General features: G+C 35.7%; 1 protein-coding gene and 1 non-coding gene across 2 annotated transcripts; both read right to left on the reverse strand.

The window, feature by feature from the left end:
• Positions 1–1,153: 1,153 nt before the first annotated feature.
• TRNAE-CUC lies at positions 1,154–1,226 on the reverse strand. The gene has a single exon. It is a non-coding gene; the product is annotated as a tRNA-Glu (tRNA).
• Positions 1,227–9,739: 8,513 nt separating this feature from the next.
• LOC121789791 lies at positions 9,740–19,311 on the reverse strand. Its single transcript, XM_042188158.1, has 12 exons — positions 19,157–19,311; positions 16,146–18,644; positions 15,861–15,990; positions 15,681–15,763; positions 15,309–15,556; positions 14,641–14,727; positions 14,457–14,556; positions 13,947–14,136; positions 13,727–13,859; positions 13,536–13,596; positions 12,961–13,455; positions 9,740–10,508 (listed from the first exon to the last, which is right to left on the reverse strand). The coding sequence occupies exons 1-11, from the start codon at positions 19,199–19,201 to the stop codon at positions 13,309–13,311; spliced, it is 3,723 nt and encodes a 1,240-aa protein (XP_042044092.1). The 5' UTR covers positions 19,202–19,311; the 3' UTR covers positions 9,740–10,508; positions 12,961–13,308.
• Between the last annotated feature and the right edge of the window lie 2,783 nt (positions 19,312–22,094).

Here is a 22,094-nt window from a genome sequence, read left to right on the forward strand (position 1 = left end):
GAGCCAGCCCCTTCGGACCCCCTGAGTCTCGTCGCAGCGGGAGTATCCGGTACGCCGGAACTGAGCAGACTCATCATCGTATCCAGTGCGTCTTGATCTGCTTGAGTGAAAGGAGAGTGACTAGATTGGAAAGGGGTCTCCGGACGTGGATGGTTAAGGGCGTCGAGGTTGGGTCTGTAATCTCCAAATGCCGAGCGGCTCAGATTCCTCTGCAAAGGTTGGGGCGTGGGAGAAGACCTCCACGGCTGAGATGGAGGAGGAGTTGGACTCGATGCCCACGGCGGGGGAGATTGACTCCAACTCCATGGCTGGACTGAGAGCCGCCATATCCCGACGGCTGAGAAGAATATCTGCCATATCCTGACTGCTGAGAAGGATAGCTAGCCGTCATATCCCGACGGCTGAGAAGAATAGCCGTCATATCCTGACGGCTGGGAAGGATTGCCGCCATATCCCGATTCGTGCTAGCCGGGTGATTCGTCGTCTCCACCGTGCATTTTTAGAGAGTGAAATTGTAGATAGTGAATGAATTGAGAGTGTGTGAAAATGATGTAAATGGATGGTGGAAAAGTGGTATTTATGGGTTAATTTTGGAAAAAAAAATCGAAGGGGGCGACCGGCGCGTCCTCGCACACAAAAACGCCGCTCGTCTGTCCGCCCCCTTTTTTTCGTCCGCTTCGGGGCGGACGTCGCTCCCACTATAAGCCGCCCCGAGATCACCCCCTCCGGGGCTATACTATAGTGGATGCTCTAATAAGTTGTTTCTGTTATATTGTTATTATTAGAATTAGATTCTGTTAATATTTATCAGCACTCTGAAAATTGTGGCGGGCCAGGCTGTTTACTGCATGCATATATATGAAAGCTCGGCCGATATAAGAATGGCTATAATGTACTGTAATCGATTAGAGTCGTGGTAATATCTATTCATAACTTATTATTTTATTTATAATAGTAATCCTATTTAATTAATTTATATAAGTCCATATTTTTATAACGAAAAGAAAACAAAAAAATGTAATAATTAAACCTTGAAATTGTTCCATCACTAGTTTTAGTGATTTTTTTTATATTTTCGTAACAAATTTCATAATGATTTCTAAAATGCAAATTTTAATTATTTTTGATCTATGTTTGTTTTTTAAAAATAGAATTCCGTTGCCGGGACTTGAACCCGGGTCTCTCGGGTGAGAGCCGAGTATCCTAACCAACTAGACTACAACGGAATGTTGTTTGATATACTTCCTTATGTAATAAGTAACCTTTTGTCATAATTTATTATGAGGATGTTATTGCAACGACGAACAATTTTTTATTTAACATTGTTATTCTTCTAAAAAACATTAATTTTTTTTGATCGAGTGAAACTTATAAGAGCAAAATAATACTATAAACAATATTTAAGTTTGGGCTGATCTATAAATTAAATACAAATATTTTTATGGGATAACGGCCTAATAGAATGTACTACTTCAGTTAAAAGTCTATCAAAACAAAATAAAGATAGGAGTATTATGTAAGTTAATTTACTCCATCCGTCCCGATTAAGATGACACATTCCTTGGCCGGCACGAGATTTTAGGAAAGGTGAGTGAAAGTATTAAAATAGAGAGAGAAAGAAAGATGAATATTTAATAAGAGTGAAAAAAAAGTTGTTGGATGTATTAATTGGAGAGAAAAGTTTCCAAAAAAAGGAAATGTGTCATCTTTGTTGACACAAACTAAAAAAGAAAACGTATCATCTTAAGCGGGACGAAGAGAGTAATATTATTGGAAACAAGCTTCGCTCAATTAAAATCAGAATTGTTGGCAAAAGGATGAAACATTTGGAATAATTATTTTTTTTTTTTTTTTTACATATGGAATAATTTTTTTGCTGCAGTCTCATCATTAACTGGGAAAGGGAGTGATCGCGATTCGCATGACAAATTGAAAGATCATTTTTATGAGTTAAATATGTATAGAATAATTCATTAATTTGGGATTATAGATAGTGGATGGCTAAATGATGGCAACACAACATGCATGGAGAATAGCTCGGCGGAGTCGATTATTTCCCAAGTAGTAGGAATCAATGATTTATATAATTATATCTATCAAGAATTACTTTTTTGACTTGAACTTTTCAAACTATAAAGATGGCATCAAGTAGAAAACTTTGTTTGTTTGAAGTTTGGTATCCAGCTTATTAGGGAAAAAAAACCTAATGTATCAAGAAATTGTTGGAAATTATGGATTTTAAGGAAGAACAAAAGCTTGGGTTTTGGACTTTCCTCTTCATGATGCCATTGGACTTTCACCTAGAGGTGTCCTTTAATTTTATTATGAGGTACCTTGATGACTAATTAAGGACTTTCATGTCCTATTTGTACTCCCTCCCTCGTTTCGCGGTAGTGGAAACATTTTTGAACACACGATTTAAGAAAAATTATATTAAGTAAGTTAAGAATAAATAAAGTAGAAAATAAAAAAGTTGAGAAATGAAGAGAGAATAAAGATAGAACGATAAGGTAGATTTGCTTGTTCAAGGCGGCGACCCGGTGCGGAGGGCAAGGGCGATGGTGCAGGCGGTCACGCACTACAGCGATCCGGCGGTGGTGATGGAGTTCAGCTGCGGACTCGGCGAGGCGATGGTGGGGATCAATCTATGTTCCAAAGGTTGAGAGGTACGCCACTCGCCCCGAGTGATATCGGGTCGGGTATGGTTTAATCGGGTTTGAGTTGGAGAGCTTTTGGAATACTAATCCTATATTATGGTTGGGATATTTTCAGTGAAATCTATTTATTCACACTTTTAACTCTGTAGTATTTGTGGATGTTGTATTGGATTACTAAATAGAGAAATCTGATATGTGTAAATGAAATGACATGTATTATTAAATGATTAATTAATGAACCATAAAATCTTGGGTTGGACTTACTTAGATTTGGAATTTACGTTTTTTATTCCCGGGATTGTGCAGGTATTCTGTAGCATAAAATATGATTAATATACTTTTGAGCCGTAGTGTAACAATATAATCTTGTATGGCAACACAATGTAGAAATGAGATGGTTATTTTTTGTCTATTAGTCAAAATGGTATTTTACAAATTATATGGAGTATGCAAAAATGATATTGTGTTTTCTCGAACCAAAACAGGAAACATGAATTACTGGCTAAATTGAGGAGAATAAACCAAAATTGGCAAAATATCTCCAATCGTACAAGAACACAGAAGTAAGCATAGAAAAAAATAGGCTCGGGTCTTATACCAAAACTTTACAAACTCATACAATGAAAAAGAAGAGACGACGCCCATTAAAAGCACCCACAATCGACGCGAAGGGTGAACTGGGTGAAGAAAGATTCAACCAAACTGTTATGTACTACTACTCCTAGAAGAAGAGCTTCAAAAAGAAGAGAATATTTACTAGAATTGATATATCATATTCCACAATATAAATGGCTCAATCTATATTTAAACTATTACTACAATTAGGGATGACAGTGTAGCCCGTAAATTTACAGGGTTAGGGCTGGAAATTTCTAGCCCGATAAAATTAAAACCCGATAAGCTCGCACCGATTAACTCGCAATTCATTAGGGCCAGACTTGAAACCCGATAAAATTTCTATTATTTTTTTTTTACTCCTAATTCGACACTTCATTGACTAATTTTATGATATAAATAACTAAAAAAATAACTTTCAATTTTATATTAAAGGGAGATGATCAAAGTATAACTAATATTAAGGGTATAACTAGAGAACAAATCTCTCATTAGATCAAAATGATCTAGTTCACTATATGGACGATTTAATTCACTATAAGAGTGATTTAGTTCACTACAGGAAGGAGTGAACCAAAACACCATTATAGTGAAATATTTACTTCGTGAATGATTTAGTTCACTGTAAAGGCATTTTGGTTCACTCCTTCCTATAGTCAACTAAATCGCTCTTATAGTGAACTAAATTCGTGTTCTCTAGTTATGCATTTAAGTAGTGGTTCCCTAGATCATTACTCTTATATTAAATATACAAATTATATATTAATTTTTATTAGTATTATAATTGTTAAATAAATTAAACTCACTAAAAAAATTTTAAATTTCTAAAACATGCATTAAAATTTCATAAAATATCTCAAATATAGTATTTGATCATGTTTATGATTGAATTTAAGCATATATCTGAAATTTATCATAATTAAATATTTTATATATTTTATAAATATAACTAATTTTTGTCATGATTCATTGGATTGTTCGCATCTTAATCTTATCGGTAGAAACATGATTAACCTGCTGGGCTAGCCCGAAACCCGAGCTTTTAGGGTTAGGTTGAACTTTTATAACTCGAAAGAAATCACAATCTGGTTAGCCCGTAACCGATTGATCCGCAACCCGAGTAGGGTTGGCCCGAAACCCGATGGGCCGACTCGATTGACATCCCTAACTACAATACAACCAAAAATCCAAATTGTTAGCATGTTCACACTCGCTAACTATTACTCCCCCGTCCCCCAAATATTGTCACAGTTTGACCGGGCACGGGTTTTAAGAAATGTAATGGAAAATGAATTGAAAAAGTTGGTAGGATGTTGGTTCTATTTTAAAGTATTAGTTTTATAATAAAATGTGGAGTGTGAATAAGTTAGTGGAATGTGGGGTCCATTACAAAAAATGTATAAAGTGAAATATGAAGAATTTTGTGGGATGGATGGAAATGAAAAAATGTGATAAAATTTCAGGGACGAAGTGAGTATTTCGATTAACCGAATAATATTATTCTCAATCAAAATTGTTATTCCTTTAACCGAATCTAGATGTCACCTTACTTGCATGGCTTTGTTATATATGCTTCTTCCCAAAACAATATTGACCTCAAAGTTGGAAGTCTGAAAATCGTGTTGTGACATCATACAAGCACTCCCACGTTGCATCTTCCTCAAATGAATTAGACAATTGAATGAGTATCTGAGTGGTCTATTTCCCTGCTTCACCACCCTACGGTTAAAGATAGGCCTATCAAATTGGGTACCCGGATATCGACTCAGGTATCCAGTCCCGATGGTAATTTTAATTTTTTTAAAAATTAACTACAAAGTTTTATAATTTATTTAATATTATTTAGTTCAAATTTAATACAAAGTTGAAGTAGTATTCAAGAGAAATAACTATAAATTTTTAGACATACAAAATTCTTGTAGTAGTTCGAATTTAAGAGAAAAATAACTACAAACTTTGAGAAATACAAAATCCATAAGTTATAGTAACATATTAGCATCTTTCATCCATCCACAATAAGAAAATAAATTACATTAATAAATTAAATTACGTATTAACATCTTTAGTTAAGAAATTAAATTATATACTAACATCTTTCATCCATCCACATGTAATTAAGAAATTAAATTACATTTTTCATCTTTCATCCATCCAAAATAAGAAATTAAATTAAATTAAATTACATCTTCATCCATCCACAATAAGAAATTGACATATTAACATCTTTCATCCATCCAGATGTAATTGAGAAATTAAATTATACTCCCTCCGTCCCATGCTACTCGCACTTTTCATTTTAGGCCGTAAATTTGGGATTGATTTTTTTGTGTAATTAAAAAAGAATTTTAGGTGTAATGAGACATCACTTAATAAAAGAGCTCTTAACTTAAACTAACATATTAATTAAATGCATTAATTATAACTTAAATTATAAATAGTGTAAGGACTTTGTGACGAGCCGAAAAGCAAACGTGCGAGTAGCACGGGACGGAGGGAGTATTATATTTAATTATAATAAAAACATAATTTATTAATTTTAAAAAAAACAAATCGGATAATTCGGGTATACCCGATTGGGTATCGTGTAACCTGATATCCGATCATCCAAAATTCTCACTACCCGATCCCGATTTGATACCCGAAAAATCAGGTTTCGGATATCCAATTACTCGAATTTTTCGGGTTTAGAATATCGGGTATCCAATACCCAATATCCATTTTGATATACCTAGTTAAAGACTTTAATTGACTCCATTGTGGTTGCATTCCCAAGTGATCATTGGCTACTTATATGTAGATAAGATCTCAACCCCTTATTTAGTTAAGACACCTAGAAGATAGGATTTAGTTTGCACTCAGCTAGCAGCATCTCATAAGAAACCTCCCCAAATTTGTCAACAATGCCAAATGGACCAAAGTAGTGTGGCCCTAACTTATGGAACTGATGATCCCTCTAAGGTGTTCTGCCTATATGGCTGTAGTTTTAAGCAAACTCAATCTCCCACTCCAAAATTGTGAAGTGTGACCATGCAATACATGCTAAGGGTCGAATCATGACTTAAAGAAAGGAAGGCGAGCTGGCTCAAATGGAGAAAGACAATTAATGACTCAAAGGGTTTCCTCAACAAACTAGTTGTTAGAGGGAATCAGCTATAATCGCTCCAGCTGCGAAGTAAGAGTAGATTCATTATTGTAGTCTCATATATAAGTGTGGAAACACACGGGGTTGTTGCAGTGGTTACTAATCAACACACACATTGATTCACATTCTCTCATAGATTGATAGTTAGCCCAAGCTTAGTGGAAGTTGAGAGTGTTTCAATAGTGAGAGAAGAGTCTTGCAATCTTGTTTAATAAAGCTCTGTTTTCTTCTTCTTGGACGTAGGTGGTTTCTCACCGAACCACGTAATTGCTGGTGTATTTTAGTTCTTGTTTCTATTGTGTGCGAGAAAAGTGGTTCCGTATGTGGGAACGAGCACACACAAGATCAGTTTTTACAACAATCGAGAAGATGTCTACAACGAACTATGAAGTGGAGAAATTCACTTGCCGAAATTTTGGGCAGTGGAGACTCAAGATGAAGGCGATCTTGATGCAGCAAGGTCTATGGGAAATTTTGAATGGCAATGAGAGTGATGGCAAGAAGCCCGAGGCCGATGAGAAAGAGAGGGAAAGGCTGCGAGACATGTAATACTCAACATATAGCACTTTGATTCTTAATCTCATTGATAGAGTGCTCAGGAAGGTTTCCAAAGAGGATACATTGGTTGTGTGGATGAAGCTGGAGTCATTGTACGAAAATTTCGTGTCGTGTTCGTGTTACACGTTAAGAAATAATATTAATATATTATAATATTTTTAAAAAAATTAAGTTAGGTTTAGTCTAATGGAGCACTTAGTATTAGCATAAAAAATAGATTTTTCATTTTTCGTATTATTATAGTGTTGTTATTGTGTCTTGTCATATATGTGTTGTTATCGTGTTCGTGTTGACCTGAAATAGTTCGTGTCGTGTTCGTGTCTGAGGGGTAGCGGGTCGTGTTCGTATTCGTGTTTGGAGTTTTCTTAACGGGTCGTGTTCGTGTTTGTTGTTATCGTGTCGTGTCGATACGATACGATACAACACGCATGATTTGCCACCCCTAATTGTACATGACAAAGTCTCTTGCAAATCAGCTACATTTAAAGCAGAAGCTGCTGACTTTCAAGATCTCAGATGCAAGAGGTATAACTGAGCATCTTGAAAGTTTGGAAAAATGCATCAATGATCTTGAAAACATAGATGAACATATCAAAGATGAAGAGAGGGCATTGATGCTATTGAATTCTCTTCCTAAAGCCATGAGCATTTCAAAGATGTAATGCTTCATGGAAGAGAGTCTAAGATCTGCCATGAACAAGTCCATTCAGCCTTGAAACTCAAGGATTCCCAGAGATCTACAATGAAGCAACCAGCTCCAGTAGTTGAGAGTCTATATCTCAAGAATAATGAGAAGAAGGGATCCAAGAAGAAGTTCCAAAGAAGCAGGAGAAAGAGAAAGTTGAGGGTGGAAAAGAGACTAGAAGCTGTCATTATTGCAAGAAGTCTGGCCATCTTAAGAAGGCATACTTTGCTTGGAAAAGAAAGCATGAGCAAGAGAAAAATAGTGGTGGAGAGACGACTGATCTGGCTCAGGAAGTAGATAGACACTCGAACCCTTGAATATACATGGTGGAGCTGCTATTGAATAATCATGGATAATGGACTCTGAGTGCAGTTTTCACATCTGCTCTCACAGATCTTGGTTCTAGAATTTAGGGAATTCTCAGGGATAAGTGATGCTAGGTGAAAGGTCACGATTGCTCTGATGCGCGTGCTAAAATAATATCGTAGAGTGATTAAGTAGACCAGCTAGACATATTCCACATGTCATCGGACATGCAATCCAAGTCTACTTCAAAACCTTAACCCACAAGATACTAAAATTTAGAACAAGTAAGGATCGAATCCCACTAGGATGGATGTGTGAAAGTATGTGTGAGGGACATTCTGAGAGGTTTGGTTGTTGCCACGCAACTTGAGTGGGTAAGAATTGTATACTTGAATTGAAAGATGAACATGGGATTCTACCTAGACTGATCAATTAGATTGGAAATGTACGGAAGCATGAATAAACGACATAAGCATGAAATGGTGAACAAACATTTAAATCTGAACTAAAGTAGCTAAAGCACCCATAGCTAACAGATCATACTGTAAACTTCCTAAAATAGACAGAAAGGTGAAAAAAGTAAATGGGGACTATATTACCTAGCTAGCTAAATGGGCAGAAAATTGAAAAAGTAGCAAGGACAAAGCATAAAACATATTTTCAAATCTAATCTCCTAACTGATTTCCTACTTCATCATCTTCAAGTAACTAAGCGAAACAGAGCATTTGAGACACCATTGATGAACGAACCTTAAGAAAAACAGAGCATGCTTCATACCAAACGTAAACTCGAAATTAAAGCTGGAAGCTACTGGATCTACGCCAACTGACTAACTAGACAACGCATGAAACAATAAATGAGCCTCAATCATGCATTCCAACACAGAGTGAACTAGATCTACTAAATCAAACGCTGATAGAGTGGATTTACAAATCAAACAACTAACTATAACGCCAAGCACCCAACAAAAACAGAAATAAAACTAGACATCACAAAATCCAACAAAAACTTCCATAATCTTGAATAGGACAAAATCGAACTTCGAAACAACGAGTTCCTAACTAAACTGCAAATACGGAAGAGTTTCTCAAACTAGGATGTGTAAAACACTAAAACACTTGAGAAATAAACCTACAGTGATGCAAAACAGAATAAACGATTGTATCTTCACTCCGAAGAGGGGTTGTACAACAACTGAGACGTTAAAGCAGCAGGAATTACGTTGCTCCCCCCTCCGAGCTAGGAGGCAGAGAGCATATCTGGAGTGTGGAGTGAGGAAAAAGGTTTTCAAATGAAGAAACTTTCAGCTATGTCCCCCATTTACCTTCAATGTTGATTCCTTTATATATCACGACTCCAATCCCTAGGGTATATCCTCCATGATTTGACATTTGTACCCTTACAGCAAAGGGTATTTTCGAATTCTCTCTTTTATCCCCCAGTACTTGCTATGCCCGCTCCTTATTATAACTCCTCTTAATCAGTTGAACGACTTTTCTGCATTTTCACTCCATTTTGCTTCATCTGCATCTGCTTGGCTAGTTTGCACTGTCTAACTGATCCAACAGCCATCCTGCACACTTAAACTCACGATTTGTGCATTATCTCCCCCAAAAGCATGTAAAATCACTCAACAGCAATGCATGAAATGAGCCTTATCCCTGGGCAATGATCAGACTTGTGAGGTCAAAAGGATTGGAGAAATACACATGAAAATAAGAAATGAAGCATCAAGATACCGGCAGAAGTCAAGTTTATACCCAAGATCAAAGAAATCTGATATCCATTGGAATGCTGGAATCAAAGGGATATAAATTTGATTCAGGTGATGGAATGTTAACAGTCACAAAGGATTCAAGAGTGATCATGGAAGCTAAAAGGAGAAATAGCTTGTATAATCTGTTGGCTCAGCCAACAGTGACTGGAGCTGCACATCTCTCAGTTAGTGAGTTTGGATTCTTCAGCTTTTCTGCATTTTCAATTCAATTTGCCTCGTTTTCATTCTGCTTGGTCAAGTTGCACCATTTAACTGATCCAGTAGCAACTGCAACTTAAACTCAAATTTCATGCATTATCTCCCCAAAAGTATGTGAAAACACCCAAAAGTCAATGCAAGAAATGAGCCTTATCAATATCCCATAAGACAATGGCATTTCTTCAATTAAGTCTTGACTCACCTGTGACCAAGCTCCCTCGTGTATAGGTAAGGGCTAACCCTCATACATACACTGTGATCGTATCTATTCCTCCGACAAACATCACACTCTCTGGTGATTTCTCCATCTTAGTCCAATAAAAAAGTGAGTACAACCTCTTGTAAGTAGCTAGAACCCCAGAATATCCTCCTTTACTTGAACAGTGGAAAGCCTTAATAATTTGTCTTCTCATGCCTTCATCATTCCCAATTACCAACCTTTCTTTTCTAAGAAGTTGATTACCAAGCCAAGTAAATTTAGACTTAGTGATTCTGTTTCAGTTCTTCAATGATAGCAGCCAATTTAGCATCCGATCTCCATGTGGCCTCAATATGTGGATAAAGGTCCACTGAAACAGTACAATGGCCATACAAATTACTTCATAAAGTGTTATTATGAATTTTTTGGTCTAAAGTATAAGCGCAAATAATCACAAAAAAAAAACAATAAATGTCCTAAAATACTTCTAAACTGCAAGAGAATATTGTCAAAAATAGTACTTCGCGGTCAAACCCACAAGAAGGCGGTTCGGGTGAAAAGGTGCTAGAAAGGAGACTAAAAAGCGGTAAAACTGAGATAAGATGAGGATATAAACAAAATCAAAACAAAAGCAAAGGGATAAGATCTACTACTAACTTGATTCGGAATTGTTTCAATCTATTTCACCAGAACTCGTTCATAATACAATCTTAGCAATTAAGGATCGTATTTATTTTACGCTCACCGCAGCTGAACACTTGGTAAGAGAATTGTACGACTAAGATAAGCTAAATACGTTTCAAAGTCCCTACTCAGTGACCTTTCATCCCTGCAGGTAGCGCAATAGGCTACATATTAATTTCTAAAGAAGGTAAACACCTTTGATCCACCCTTCAGATATAAACAAGCACCATAGATACGTATTGAACTCGAGAAATAGGAAATCATCGTCTGGAGAAATAAAGTTCAAAACAATTCCTTCTACAAATTAGGAGTAGTCCAAAATATTAGCCAACACATGGCTTGATATAAAAAATCTAAATACAAATACCATGGTGGACAAATATTCAGTTGGATGAGATAAAGACTGCCTTCAATCCTTTAGTGATTCTCTAGGGTTCTCCGTCTGGCAGCGTAGGAGAAATATACAAGCAGAGAAAAAAGATGATAGAATGAAAGGTAGAATAAAAGATGAGAATTATGAACCAGGGGACCCTGTTTTATAGATGTGGAAAAGACTGATATCTAATAGGATTTGAATTCTTGAAGTTTATCTGCATTGCGCAACTTTCGTAAAACGACTAACTTTCTCTACTGGACTCTGATTGAGGTGTGCAAGGTACCTACACGAAACTCTTTCAAAGATGAAGACATTGATGGTTATAAGAGCATTTAGAGATCATCTTGAGAGGCTGACTGCTCTAAGAAAGGCTATATTTTCTTAAAAGATCAATTAAGGGCTTTCTGATTACCCCAAAATTTAATACTCCAAGAAATCCTCTAAGCTGAAATACATCTGATGGTATTGGCCATTTCAGCATGGCCTGAATTTTCATTTGATTTGTTGAAACACCAACTTTAGAGATTGTGTGGCTTAGATATTCCACTCGTGGCAACCCAAATGAACACTTGTAGTGCTTAGCAAAAAGTAAGAATTCCCTGATTTTTCTAAAAACTGACTCCAAATGCCAAAGATTAGTATATCATCAAAGAAAACCAGCATAAATTTTCTCAAATAGGGTGTGAAAACCTCATTCATCAATCCTTGAAACATAGAAAGTGCATTGGTCAATTCAAATGGCATAACAACAAACTCATAATGCCCACTGTGGGTCCTAAAAGACCAAGCTAACACTAAAAATGAGCCTCAACAATAATACAAAGAAAATGAATAAAACCAATGGGAAGAATATGCAAATTTGATTTACATCAAATACCTCAACACTTACATCTTGCTTTTTCTTATGAACAAGCTGTCTTTTTTTCACAATACATAACAACTAATAATCAACTATATCCCAAATGTATATCACATTATCACTCAATGACATTCGAATCAAGGCCCTTTTCTTGTCACAATCATCAACTACCAAAGAATGCTAAACCAACTTGATATTAATGACCATGAATGAATGACTAAAAGAGAAAGCTAAACAAAGGATATACCATGCAGGCTCTATAGAATATTATTTTAAGCTACACAAGTTCTGTATGGTTGATTTTAAGCTACTATACATATAAGACACAAGATATTGTATGCTAAACATAAAAATATGTGAACAGAACAATATATTATTAACAATCAACCTTAGGCAGCAAAAATACATTTAATCACAAATAAAAAATAGTATTGTACTAATTCAACTTTTAACTATCGAAGTAACAAAGACTTCAAAAACTCTTATTTTCCAATACTAATTCACAAATTTCCAAACTTAAATAAATTACTACTTTAGTACTAATTCAAAACAAAGTACAAACACTTTATTTAATCAAGATAACTTCAAATTTCCAAATTTTCAGGGGCGTTAATATACAGTATGAACAATGCGTGAGGTTAGGTTAGTTAAGAACCCTTTTCAAAATAGATAATCTCCAATCCATCAGAAAAATGCTACAATTCAAAAATGATCAATTTAGAGGCATCAAATTTCAAGCATTGTCATTGTAATAAACCCTAAAATTAATATTATCAAGCGAAGATTGAGTATAGACTTTATTGATATCTGTAATCTTGCAATCTTAAACTTTCACAATGCTAAAATCAAGCAACAATGTGGATTCATTTTTTAACTTCCCAGAAACAAATGAACTTCACATACCATAATATATCCTTAGCTGCTGGAATGATAAATACAAAGAGGAACCTGAGGATAAAAGGAGCAAAAACATTAGTCGAAAACAAGAGAAAACTGTGAATGATATATATAATAATGCAAAAGCACCCAGGGATAGTTTCAAAAACTCTGCTGGAGACATTGAAAACTCAGCAGAATGTTAGATGTGATTAGCTAGTAGCGTAATCTGTACAAAAAGACGATCATGGGCCATGTCGGTGTATTTTCAGTTACGTCATCTTCCTTCCAGCTCACTTCCAAAGTTGAGAGGTTCATGAGTAGCTTGATAGTACTACAGGAAGGTCTGATATGTTAATAAGGAGACTACCACCCTCAGCAAGCGGATATCTTCTTTCGCTTGTAGTATTTTAAGATGACCTTGGTGCTTCCAGATTGTCTCCCATTGCTCGTGGCTAGTAGAGGATAACCAAGGGCGGGTTGGAGAGACGAGTAGTCCAGGGCAGTTGGTTGATTCACCACCTGTACACATAGCGTAACAGTGAAAATTTCATTGAAAATAAGTAAATTATTGAACTTGAATCCGTTTAATGATAAAGTACCGCAATGGCTTTTTCAGCAGAGGAGCAACCGGCATTGCCATTGTAGGCCATTGTTTTGTTGCTGAGATCAAAAGGAAAAAATGAGAAACAAAAGTCTGTAGCTTGAATCAAACATCGAGATGAGATATATTCAAGGAACAATCGGAACATTCTTGATATATCATAGCATAGAGGTGAGTATATAGTGTTACCATGCCGATTCCTGCTCCATGATGTCAGTCTCCACTACTTGTTTCCCTTCCAGAACTTCAGATACAGGGCTGATTCCACCAACCCCAATGTCGGCATTGTTATCTACATGGTCACAACCAGTTGTTTGGTTTTCTGCAGACAGGTTTTAAAGGAGGTTACATCTCCTTTTGTTAAGAAATGGCCCTTCGATCAAAAAAAAGTTTGCGGCAATTCATTTACCTGCAGGTAGATCACTCTTCAACATTTTCTGGCAAAATATCGTACCCTGGAAGTCGAGGAAAGTATAGACCAGAAAATTTAATCTCTCTGATTCATCCATCATGGAGAACCCAAATGAAGAGATCCAAGTGTTCAAAACACTAGGAACAGCAGGCAAAAGAAGCCTCTCGACTCCCAATTGTGCGAGTTGCTGCAAAAGCCAAATACACCAAATAAGCCAAAATAACACAGCACCAACAGACACTTCAACAGTTACAACTGCAAGTCATATCTATCTTGGGAAGTCGGCTTTGCATGAAAGAAGAACTGTATAATGAATAGGCAGCTTGATGCCATCCAGAGCAAGTTTATGGGCTGGGATAAGATTTTGAAGGCATGGACATAAGGTGAGAGACCCAACCCATTTCTCCATATAATCATTTGAAGACAATGATTACAACACGACTCATTATGCAGGTACGAGGGAAATGAAGCAAAACAATGGAGTTCTAAAATGTAGGAGCAGAACACCTTCTCAAGTTCATTCATCAGAATTCTACACATCCCAAGTCGACGATATTGAAACCGTGTGGCGACCAGAGGGACTTCTGCAACTGTTTTGCCATATATCCTGGAATCAGTAGGCATGGAATTTGAGTTACTTCAACATAACAATATACAAGAGTTTGAAATAAGAATGTGAAGCATCAAATACCTCACGGAAGCGGCTGAGATCAATTCGTCATTCTTTTCCAATATTACTGTATAAAATCCTTGAAAGTTCAAACGGTTGAGATCTGACCTGTAAATCAAAATATTAGTACCACATATATATCTAACCCGCAACTGAAAATATTAGTACCACTTATATTGTGTTATATTCCTTATATCCTGAATAAAATAAAATATTAGTACCACTTATATAATGCTTACGTTCTTCATATAATAAATAAATAAATAAATAAGGATCTAAAATTATAGTCAAGGTACATGGGGATAATATTCCATTAAATTATACTCCCTGTGTTCTTAAAAATAGAATTTTTTTTCCTTTTTGGTCCATTTCTTAAAAGTAGAAATTTTCCATTTTAGGAAATGGACCCCACAATCCACTACCACTAATTCTACTACCTTTTCTCTTCCTCTCTCTTACTTTACCAATTTTGCAAATAAATACGTGCCGTTTCAAAAGTTCCTATTTTGAAAAACGGAGGGAGTAAATCTATAGTCCACTACTATCCATCAGATTTGCTAGATGTATGAATGGGCAAGACGAACAAGGATTACAAGGATACGCAAAAGTTGACAAATATTGCCAAATCGCATAGCAATAGAGTCTAGAGAATATGCATAAGTAGCAATGGGGAGACGAGACTAGCATACCTTCGATTAAAGATAATGTCTTCCATTAGATCCCTCCTGGTCCTAGGCTCTTTGACAGGTTCAAAACATTCATGCATCACGCTGAGGGCCACATTAAGCTTGCTGTAATTCTCCACCGAACTCTCATCATCATATGTTGCAACATTCTTAGAAATATTTGATTCCATGTACTTCACTAAAGTCCAAGTCATATTTTCAGTTCCCACAGGAATCTTTTTCCCCAGAATCCCGTTCAGACCATCAAATATCTGCAACAGAACAGTTATATTTAAACAAAGCCCGTGTGATTTTAGAATTCAAGCCATCTTCAACTTTAAAAAAATACCACAATATGCAAACAGAGCTCTATAAAAGGAAAACAGGTAACAGTACCTGTCGACATGTATCTTGGCAGAACAAGTCACCTTTTGAACGACATTGTGTATCTCCTTCATTTGTGAGGCATTCAGCGTGATCTACACGAAGTTGTCAATGATTAGAGGATGATATACTCGAGAATCTAATTTTTAGTTTTTTTTTACGAGTAGATATTGACTTATATAGGCTACTTACATCGTCGCTCACACTGACAACAGGTCAAAAACGAAGTGTCTTTGGCTAGTTTATTTCCTGAATCAGATCTGCTCTTGTTGCAAATCTGACAACAGCAGGACGGGCAGAACCAATCACCCTCCGGAACCTCCTGTCAGAGCTAACGGTGAAAAATAGAACAGATCTATATGACACCAACACAGCCTAAAAGAATTAACTCGATGGTGATACCCCTATTTTCAGAAGAAATGAACAATCAAGTGCTAAGAAATATAACAGGCGGATGAATTATGAATGCGGGAATACCTTTAAACCAACGCACTGAGTATGAAACGAGGATGGACACAGGTCACACAAAAGTAAATCACCTCCGTAGTGACAGACAGAACATATGTCGTCACTTTTTCTATGATGTTGGGCAGCCTTCGGTTGACGTTCTAACCTTGAATTTCGACTGATATAACGTAGTTTCAGTTGCAACTGGCACTCAAGCAAAGACATACCATCCTCCAAATATATATTTGCGGAAGGTCTACGATCAGAACTGCCAACATGTGCTTCAAAGTTACTAAGTGTGAAAATTCCCCCGCAGCAACTACATTTGATCCCTTCGCGAGATATTCGTCCTTCTGCAATTCGAGGACCATTTTTGCTACTGCAGTAGTGAACTTTTGCTCTTGGTAAAACCACATTATTGTCAATCAACCAAGACAAGATAGTTCGAGGTGTCTGATGAGAGGAAGAAGCAGCCTCCTCGCTTACCCTTTTACTAGATTGCCTCACTGGGGTTAAAGAATCAGCATTTAAATCTCCTCTCAGACTCATTGATGCATTAGATTTCCTTCCTCTCTTGGGTGATGCAAGTGAAACTTCAAGACAATCTGATTCGAGCTTTCTCCTCTTCTTCCTCGACATTCTGGTTTTATGAGCTTCACATTTGATTGACCGAACAAACCCCTCAGACATTGGCATGTCATTTAACTGCGTACTTACAGTGGAATCATCCGCCATTCGCGGAAGATGTGATTTACTTGTCGATAAATCGCCATCATAATTGTTGATGAAATCTCTATTTATGACTCTTCCCATGGCACGAGAGGGGTCAGTGGAAGTAAGTGCACCAGCTTTTACACACCATCTACAGGCTGAAAGAAGAGAGTAAAACATTTTTCCAGTAGGTGACCTATAACGTATTTCCCAGCCGTATGGTCCTTTATTGTGGTGATAAAAAGACCATCCAAGTGCAGACAAGTGTTTCCTTGCTTCCATGCCTTTCAATTTGCCTTCTGCAGACTTTGAAGCTAATGAGCAATAATCCCGCACTGCTTTGGGACAATATTTAGATTCTATTTCAAACTTCTCATCAGTAATGCACGGCAATTTGAACAAGTTTCTGGAAGCTTGGGATTTCCCAGGAGGTGAGGGTGTTTCTTCATATGAACTCATGTAGCTTGCAATTTTGTAGTTTGGGTGCATAGTAACGTGCGATGTGGGTTCCAACTCAAAGTCACTGTGGAACTTCTTGAAAACCTCAGGAAGTGAATGAAAAGTTTTCCCATTGGGGGAAATATAGCATTTCCTATTCGAATTTCCCATACATGTACGTCTAAACTCAATTTTCCAGCCCAGATACAGTAGATGTTTGCTAACATCTAATGAGAGCCCATTAGGAGCAGTACCTTTTGGAGCAGTACCTTTTCCAGACAAATACTCCTTATAGGAATCAATTGCATCAGGGCATTGCTGAGGCCCCGGAATCAATTGAGGTACAGCAGACTGCCAGTTAAGTCTTCTGATCTTGGTTGAACTTTTACGTCTCCCTTGTCTCAATTTCAAACTATGAGATTCATCATAACTACTTGAACCATTCCCAGAATCTGCATCTGGATCAGGAGACAAAACTTGTTCGTCCGTGGGGCTAACTGAGACGCGAACTTGATCGTCCTCAATCTGAACCTGATTATTGCTTCCAAGATTTACATCAGTTTGCGGAATTCCTTCATCATTAGACTGGAGATCTTCAAAGGGTGCAGTAGCTGCAAGAGAACTACGAAAAGGTTCTTCGGATTTTAGAATAGATTCAAAATCTTTTTCCAGAAATTTCAATGATGTTTGTCCTTGTTTTTTCGCAGATTTACAGGGCAAGTTCATAAAGAGATTCTCAACAGCATGCTTTATATTGTCATAGAGCACCTGAGACAATAATTGTTTCCATACATCCCGTTTAGAGGAAGTCCACTCCCCAAGGTTTTTAAAGTCATCCTTCGTCCTCACCTCATACCAGATTTGCTGCACAGAGACAAGGCGAGGGTACTCTTGCTCATATTCCTCTAATAATTCAAGAAACAACCAGTTCCCACGAAGTCTCCATTTCTCTGTGACCTCATCCCAATCCTTACTAAAACGCAGATCATCAACCTTGCCCTCGACTTCATCACCCAAGTCAGGAAAGAAAATTCTTCTTCTCTCACACCCTTCTTTGTTGTCAAACACCACACCTTCCCACCAGGCGTCGCCATGAAACAAGTCAACACATGCTCCATATTGCAGAGTCCGTGCCCCCACAAGACCCAAAGTCGGTGTTTCTGGACAAGGCCTAATCAAGCCCCTATACTCACCAGGTCTCTGAATCTCTTCATCAAGAAACCCATCAATTGCAGGGGTCACTTTTACTTCTTCAACCAGCTTAGCAGGGCCATCAACACACAAAAGGTGATCATACTCCACTACACGAACCAATTCCTTGCAGCCGATCACCTTACCAGGATGCCACGAACCAAAACCCCCATCCTCAAAGCTCCTCACCTAATCAAGGTTCCTCAATACTAAGCAAATGTTTTTGGCAAAATGAATAAAGAGGAGCAAAAAGATTATCATCAAACCAAAATTCCCATAATTTGACCTTCATACCTCATTTATCACATAAATTGAGGCTGAGTAACAATTTTCATGTATAAAACTCATAAAAATTCAAGATAAATTCATGAAATTTGCAGCACAAAATATTTACCAATACAAAATTTTGCATGTCCATGAACACCAAAAATAATGAAAACATCAAATCCATTTAGAAAAACTCACATGCAAAGAACAGCACAAAGACGTGATTTTCCCACAGATAACACAATGCAGGAAAAATTTAAGAAGTACAAAACTTCACAATAACGAAATAACGCCTCAATAATTCAATAAAATTACAAAACAACAGTTAAAATTGGGGAAGAATCAAAATACTGAGAGTTGTAATGATCGGGTAAAAAGAAAAAAAACTGTATCTACTAAAAACCAGACACGAGAATTGCGACGAACAAATGTACCTCAACTTTTTGATGAAGGAGAAGCTTTCTGTTTCTGGCCGCCATTGAGCATGGGATTGTGAGTTTTTCAATCAACAATTGTTTATGGAATATCAAGGGTTTATTGGAGGTTTTAAGTTTGTGTGTCAGACTTGATTTTGTTTCCTTTTATAAAAAAATGGGATTCTTTTCTTTTTTATTTGAGGAGAATTAATTCGTTGGTTTTGTGTACATATCGAAAACATTGATTTTGTGAAGAATTTTAGTACTACGCATTAAATATCTAATTCGTACCAACAAGTTTTCTAAGCTATTCTTTTCAAGGAAACTCGAATATGACTATAACTATTTTATTTAGGTTTATTTTTAATTTAGTAAGTATGTTACTTTTATCACAATGCAATTGCAAACTCATACTAGTAATATTTTTGAAAGGGTAATTCTGATAATTTATTGCGACTTCCCTCAATCAGTAACTAGTACACTATCACAAAATTCTGATAATTTATTGCGACTTTCTAATCCATTTCGGCGATATATTCAATACCTATACACCAAATTCATAAGGATAATATTATCATTCTAATTTTCATAGTAGGGTGAAAGCCTTATATGATATCACTAAGATGCATGTTTATGTTATACTTATAAGTCTAAAATTGATACTTTTTTTTCATATTAGTGGAGGTATTTCTTTTCGGCACAGAGATTAAGAAAAAAGTGTGTAATATACAAAACAAAAAGATAATAAAGTATAGTAGAGAGGAGAAAGTAGATAGAATAAAGTAAGAGACATGGAAAAGTAAGAGTGAGAAAATGCATTACTATTTTTTGTTAAAATAAGAAAGGACTCTACTATTATGGAACATCTAAATTGAAAAAACGACTACTACTTATGGAAAGGATGAAGTAGGATATTTTCATGATTACATTACTTGCTTCGAAACGTGTGCATGTGCATGTAAATATCGCATACTGATCAAGTAGACTCACTAAACCTATCCACGTTTGTGCATGAGCATGATAAATACATGAACTGATCAAGTAGACTATCTAGACCTATCCACCAGTCGTTGGACACGTAATCCAAGCATATTTCAAAACCATAACCCATAAGCTACTAATTAGCACAGAGAAGTAAGAATTGAATCCCAAAAGGATGGAGAGTTATAAGCATGTGTAAGGGCATTTTGAAAGAGGTTTGGCTGCTGCCACACTCTTTTGAGTGAGTTAAAATTAACTACTTCATCCGTCTCAACTAAGTTGAGTCGTATTCCTTTTTGGGACGTCCCAATAAAGTTGAGTCATTTCTCTTTTTGACAAAAAACAAAACATTCAATCACATTTACTTTATTTCATCATTTACTTTACTCTCTCTTTATATCTCCTACTTTTTTCTCTTTCCTATTTTATTTTACTTTCATACTACATCCGTCCCATAAGAATATGTACTTTCTAATTTTGGAAAGTATTTTCTCTCTAATAAGGTGTGACTCATTCTCCACTATCAATACTTTAATTACCTTTTCTCTCTACATCTCTCTTATTTTACCATTTTGCATTAAAACTCTTGTCGTCCCTAAAGTGCATATTCTTTGGGAACGGAGGGAGTATAATCTATTCAACACAATTTCTTAATCTTCATGTCCAAAATTTTTGTACCAACTTAATTATAACGTAGGAGTACTTAACTTTGACGAAGAAACATATAAATCTACTAAGACAAATCAGATAGACTGGAAAAACATAGAGAGCATGAATAAGGTGACTAAATATGAAATGTTACATGCAATGAGTAAACATTTAAATTTGAACTAAGCAATTAAAATGATTCTCGATTACAGTTACTAAAAATAGGCCAACATGTTACATGCACGCAAAGGTAAGTTGAGAGTTGGGGACCATATTTTTCCAACGTGAACTATGTAAATGGTCTTTAAGTTGAGAGTTGGGGACCATATTTTTCCAACGACTGAACTATGTAAATGGTCTTTAAACTATGCGTTTTGTGCAGAAATGGTATCTAAACTTTAAAAATATTATGGGTAGTCCATGAAGTAAGGTATAATTACATTTTTTATACTTTTTCACTATTCATCATAATTTTGACCTAAAAATGCCCCCAAGGCATGAAGGGCATTTATGGACTTTCATATCTAGGTACTAGATTTGATATTTTCTTTATCTCTTTCTCTATTACTAAATATGATTACTTTTTATAGTTTGAGTGCCTTAAATAATATATTATTCACTTCACTTTTTCAATCACTTTATGTCGGATCTTCTTTCTCTCTCTTTCTCTAACACTTTTAGAAAGTAAAAATAAAAATAAAAAAGTGTATGAAATTCTTAAATGTATTGATTATAAAAATTAAAATTATAATTTTAATTATCAAAAAACTTGTAGATAAATTTAATTTTGATCCTGATTCGATTATTTTTTTAATATTAAATATTAAAAATTAGAATTAGTTAAAAATTAAAATTTAAAATTTAATTTAATTTTTAAAAAAATTAAGTTTAAATATTAAAAAAATAATCAAGTCATAATCAAAATTAAATTTTGCTACAAATTATTTTAGTAATTAAATTTATAATTTTAACTTTTATAGTTAATATATTTAAGATTTTCATATTATTTTTTTTAATTTTTTACTTCCTAAAAGTTTTAGAGAAAAAGGAAGAAAAATATCTGACTTAAAGTGATTAAAAAAGTGAAGTGAATAATATCATTTTAGGTACTCAAACTTTAAGAAAATATCATATTCAGTACTAGAAAAGAGAGATAAAGAAAATATCAAATCCAGTGCCTAGATATGATAGTCCAAAAATGTCCTTCATGCCTTGAACGCATTTTGGGTGTAAAATTGTGATGAATAGTGAAAAAAGTACCATAAATGTGATTACACCTTAGTTCATGGACTATCCACGGTATTTTTAAAGTTTAGGTACCATTTGC

The sequence above is a fragment of the Salvia splendens genome, unplaced genomic scaffold (assembly GCF_004379255.2).
Source record: "Salvia splendens isolate huo1 unplaced genomic scaffold, SspV2 ctg339, whole genome shotgun sequence".
Classification (NCBI taxonomy): Eukaryota; Viridiplantae; Streptophyta; class Magnoliopsida; order Lamiales; family Lamiaceae; genus Salvia; species Salvia splendens.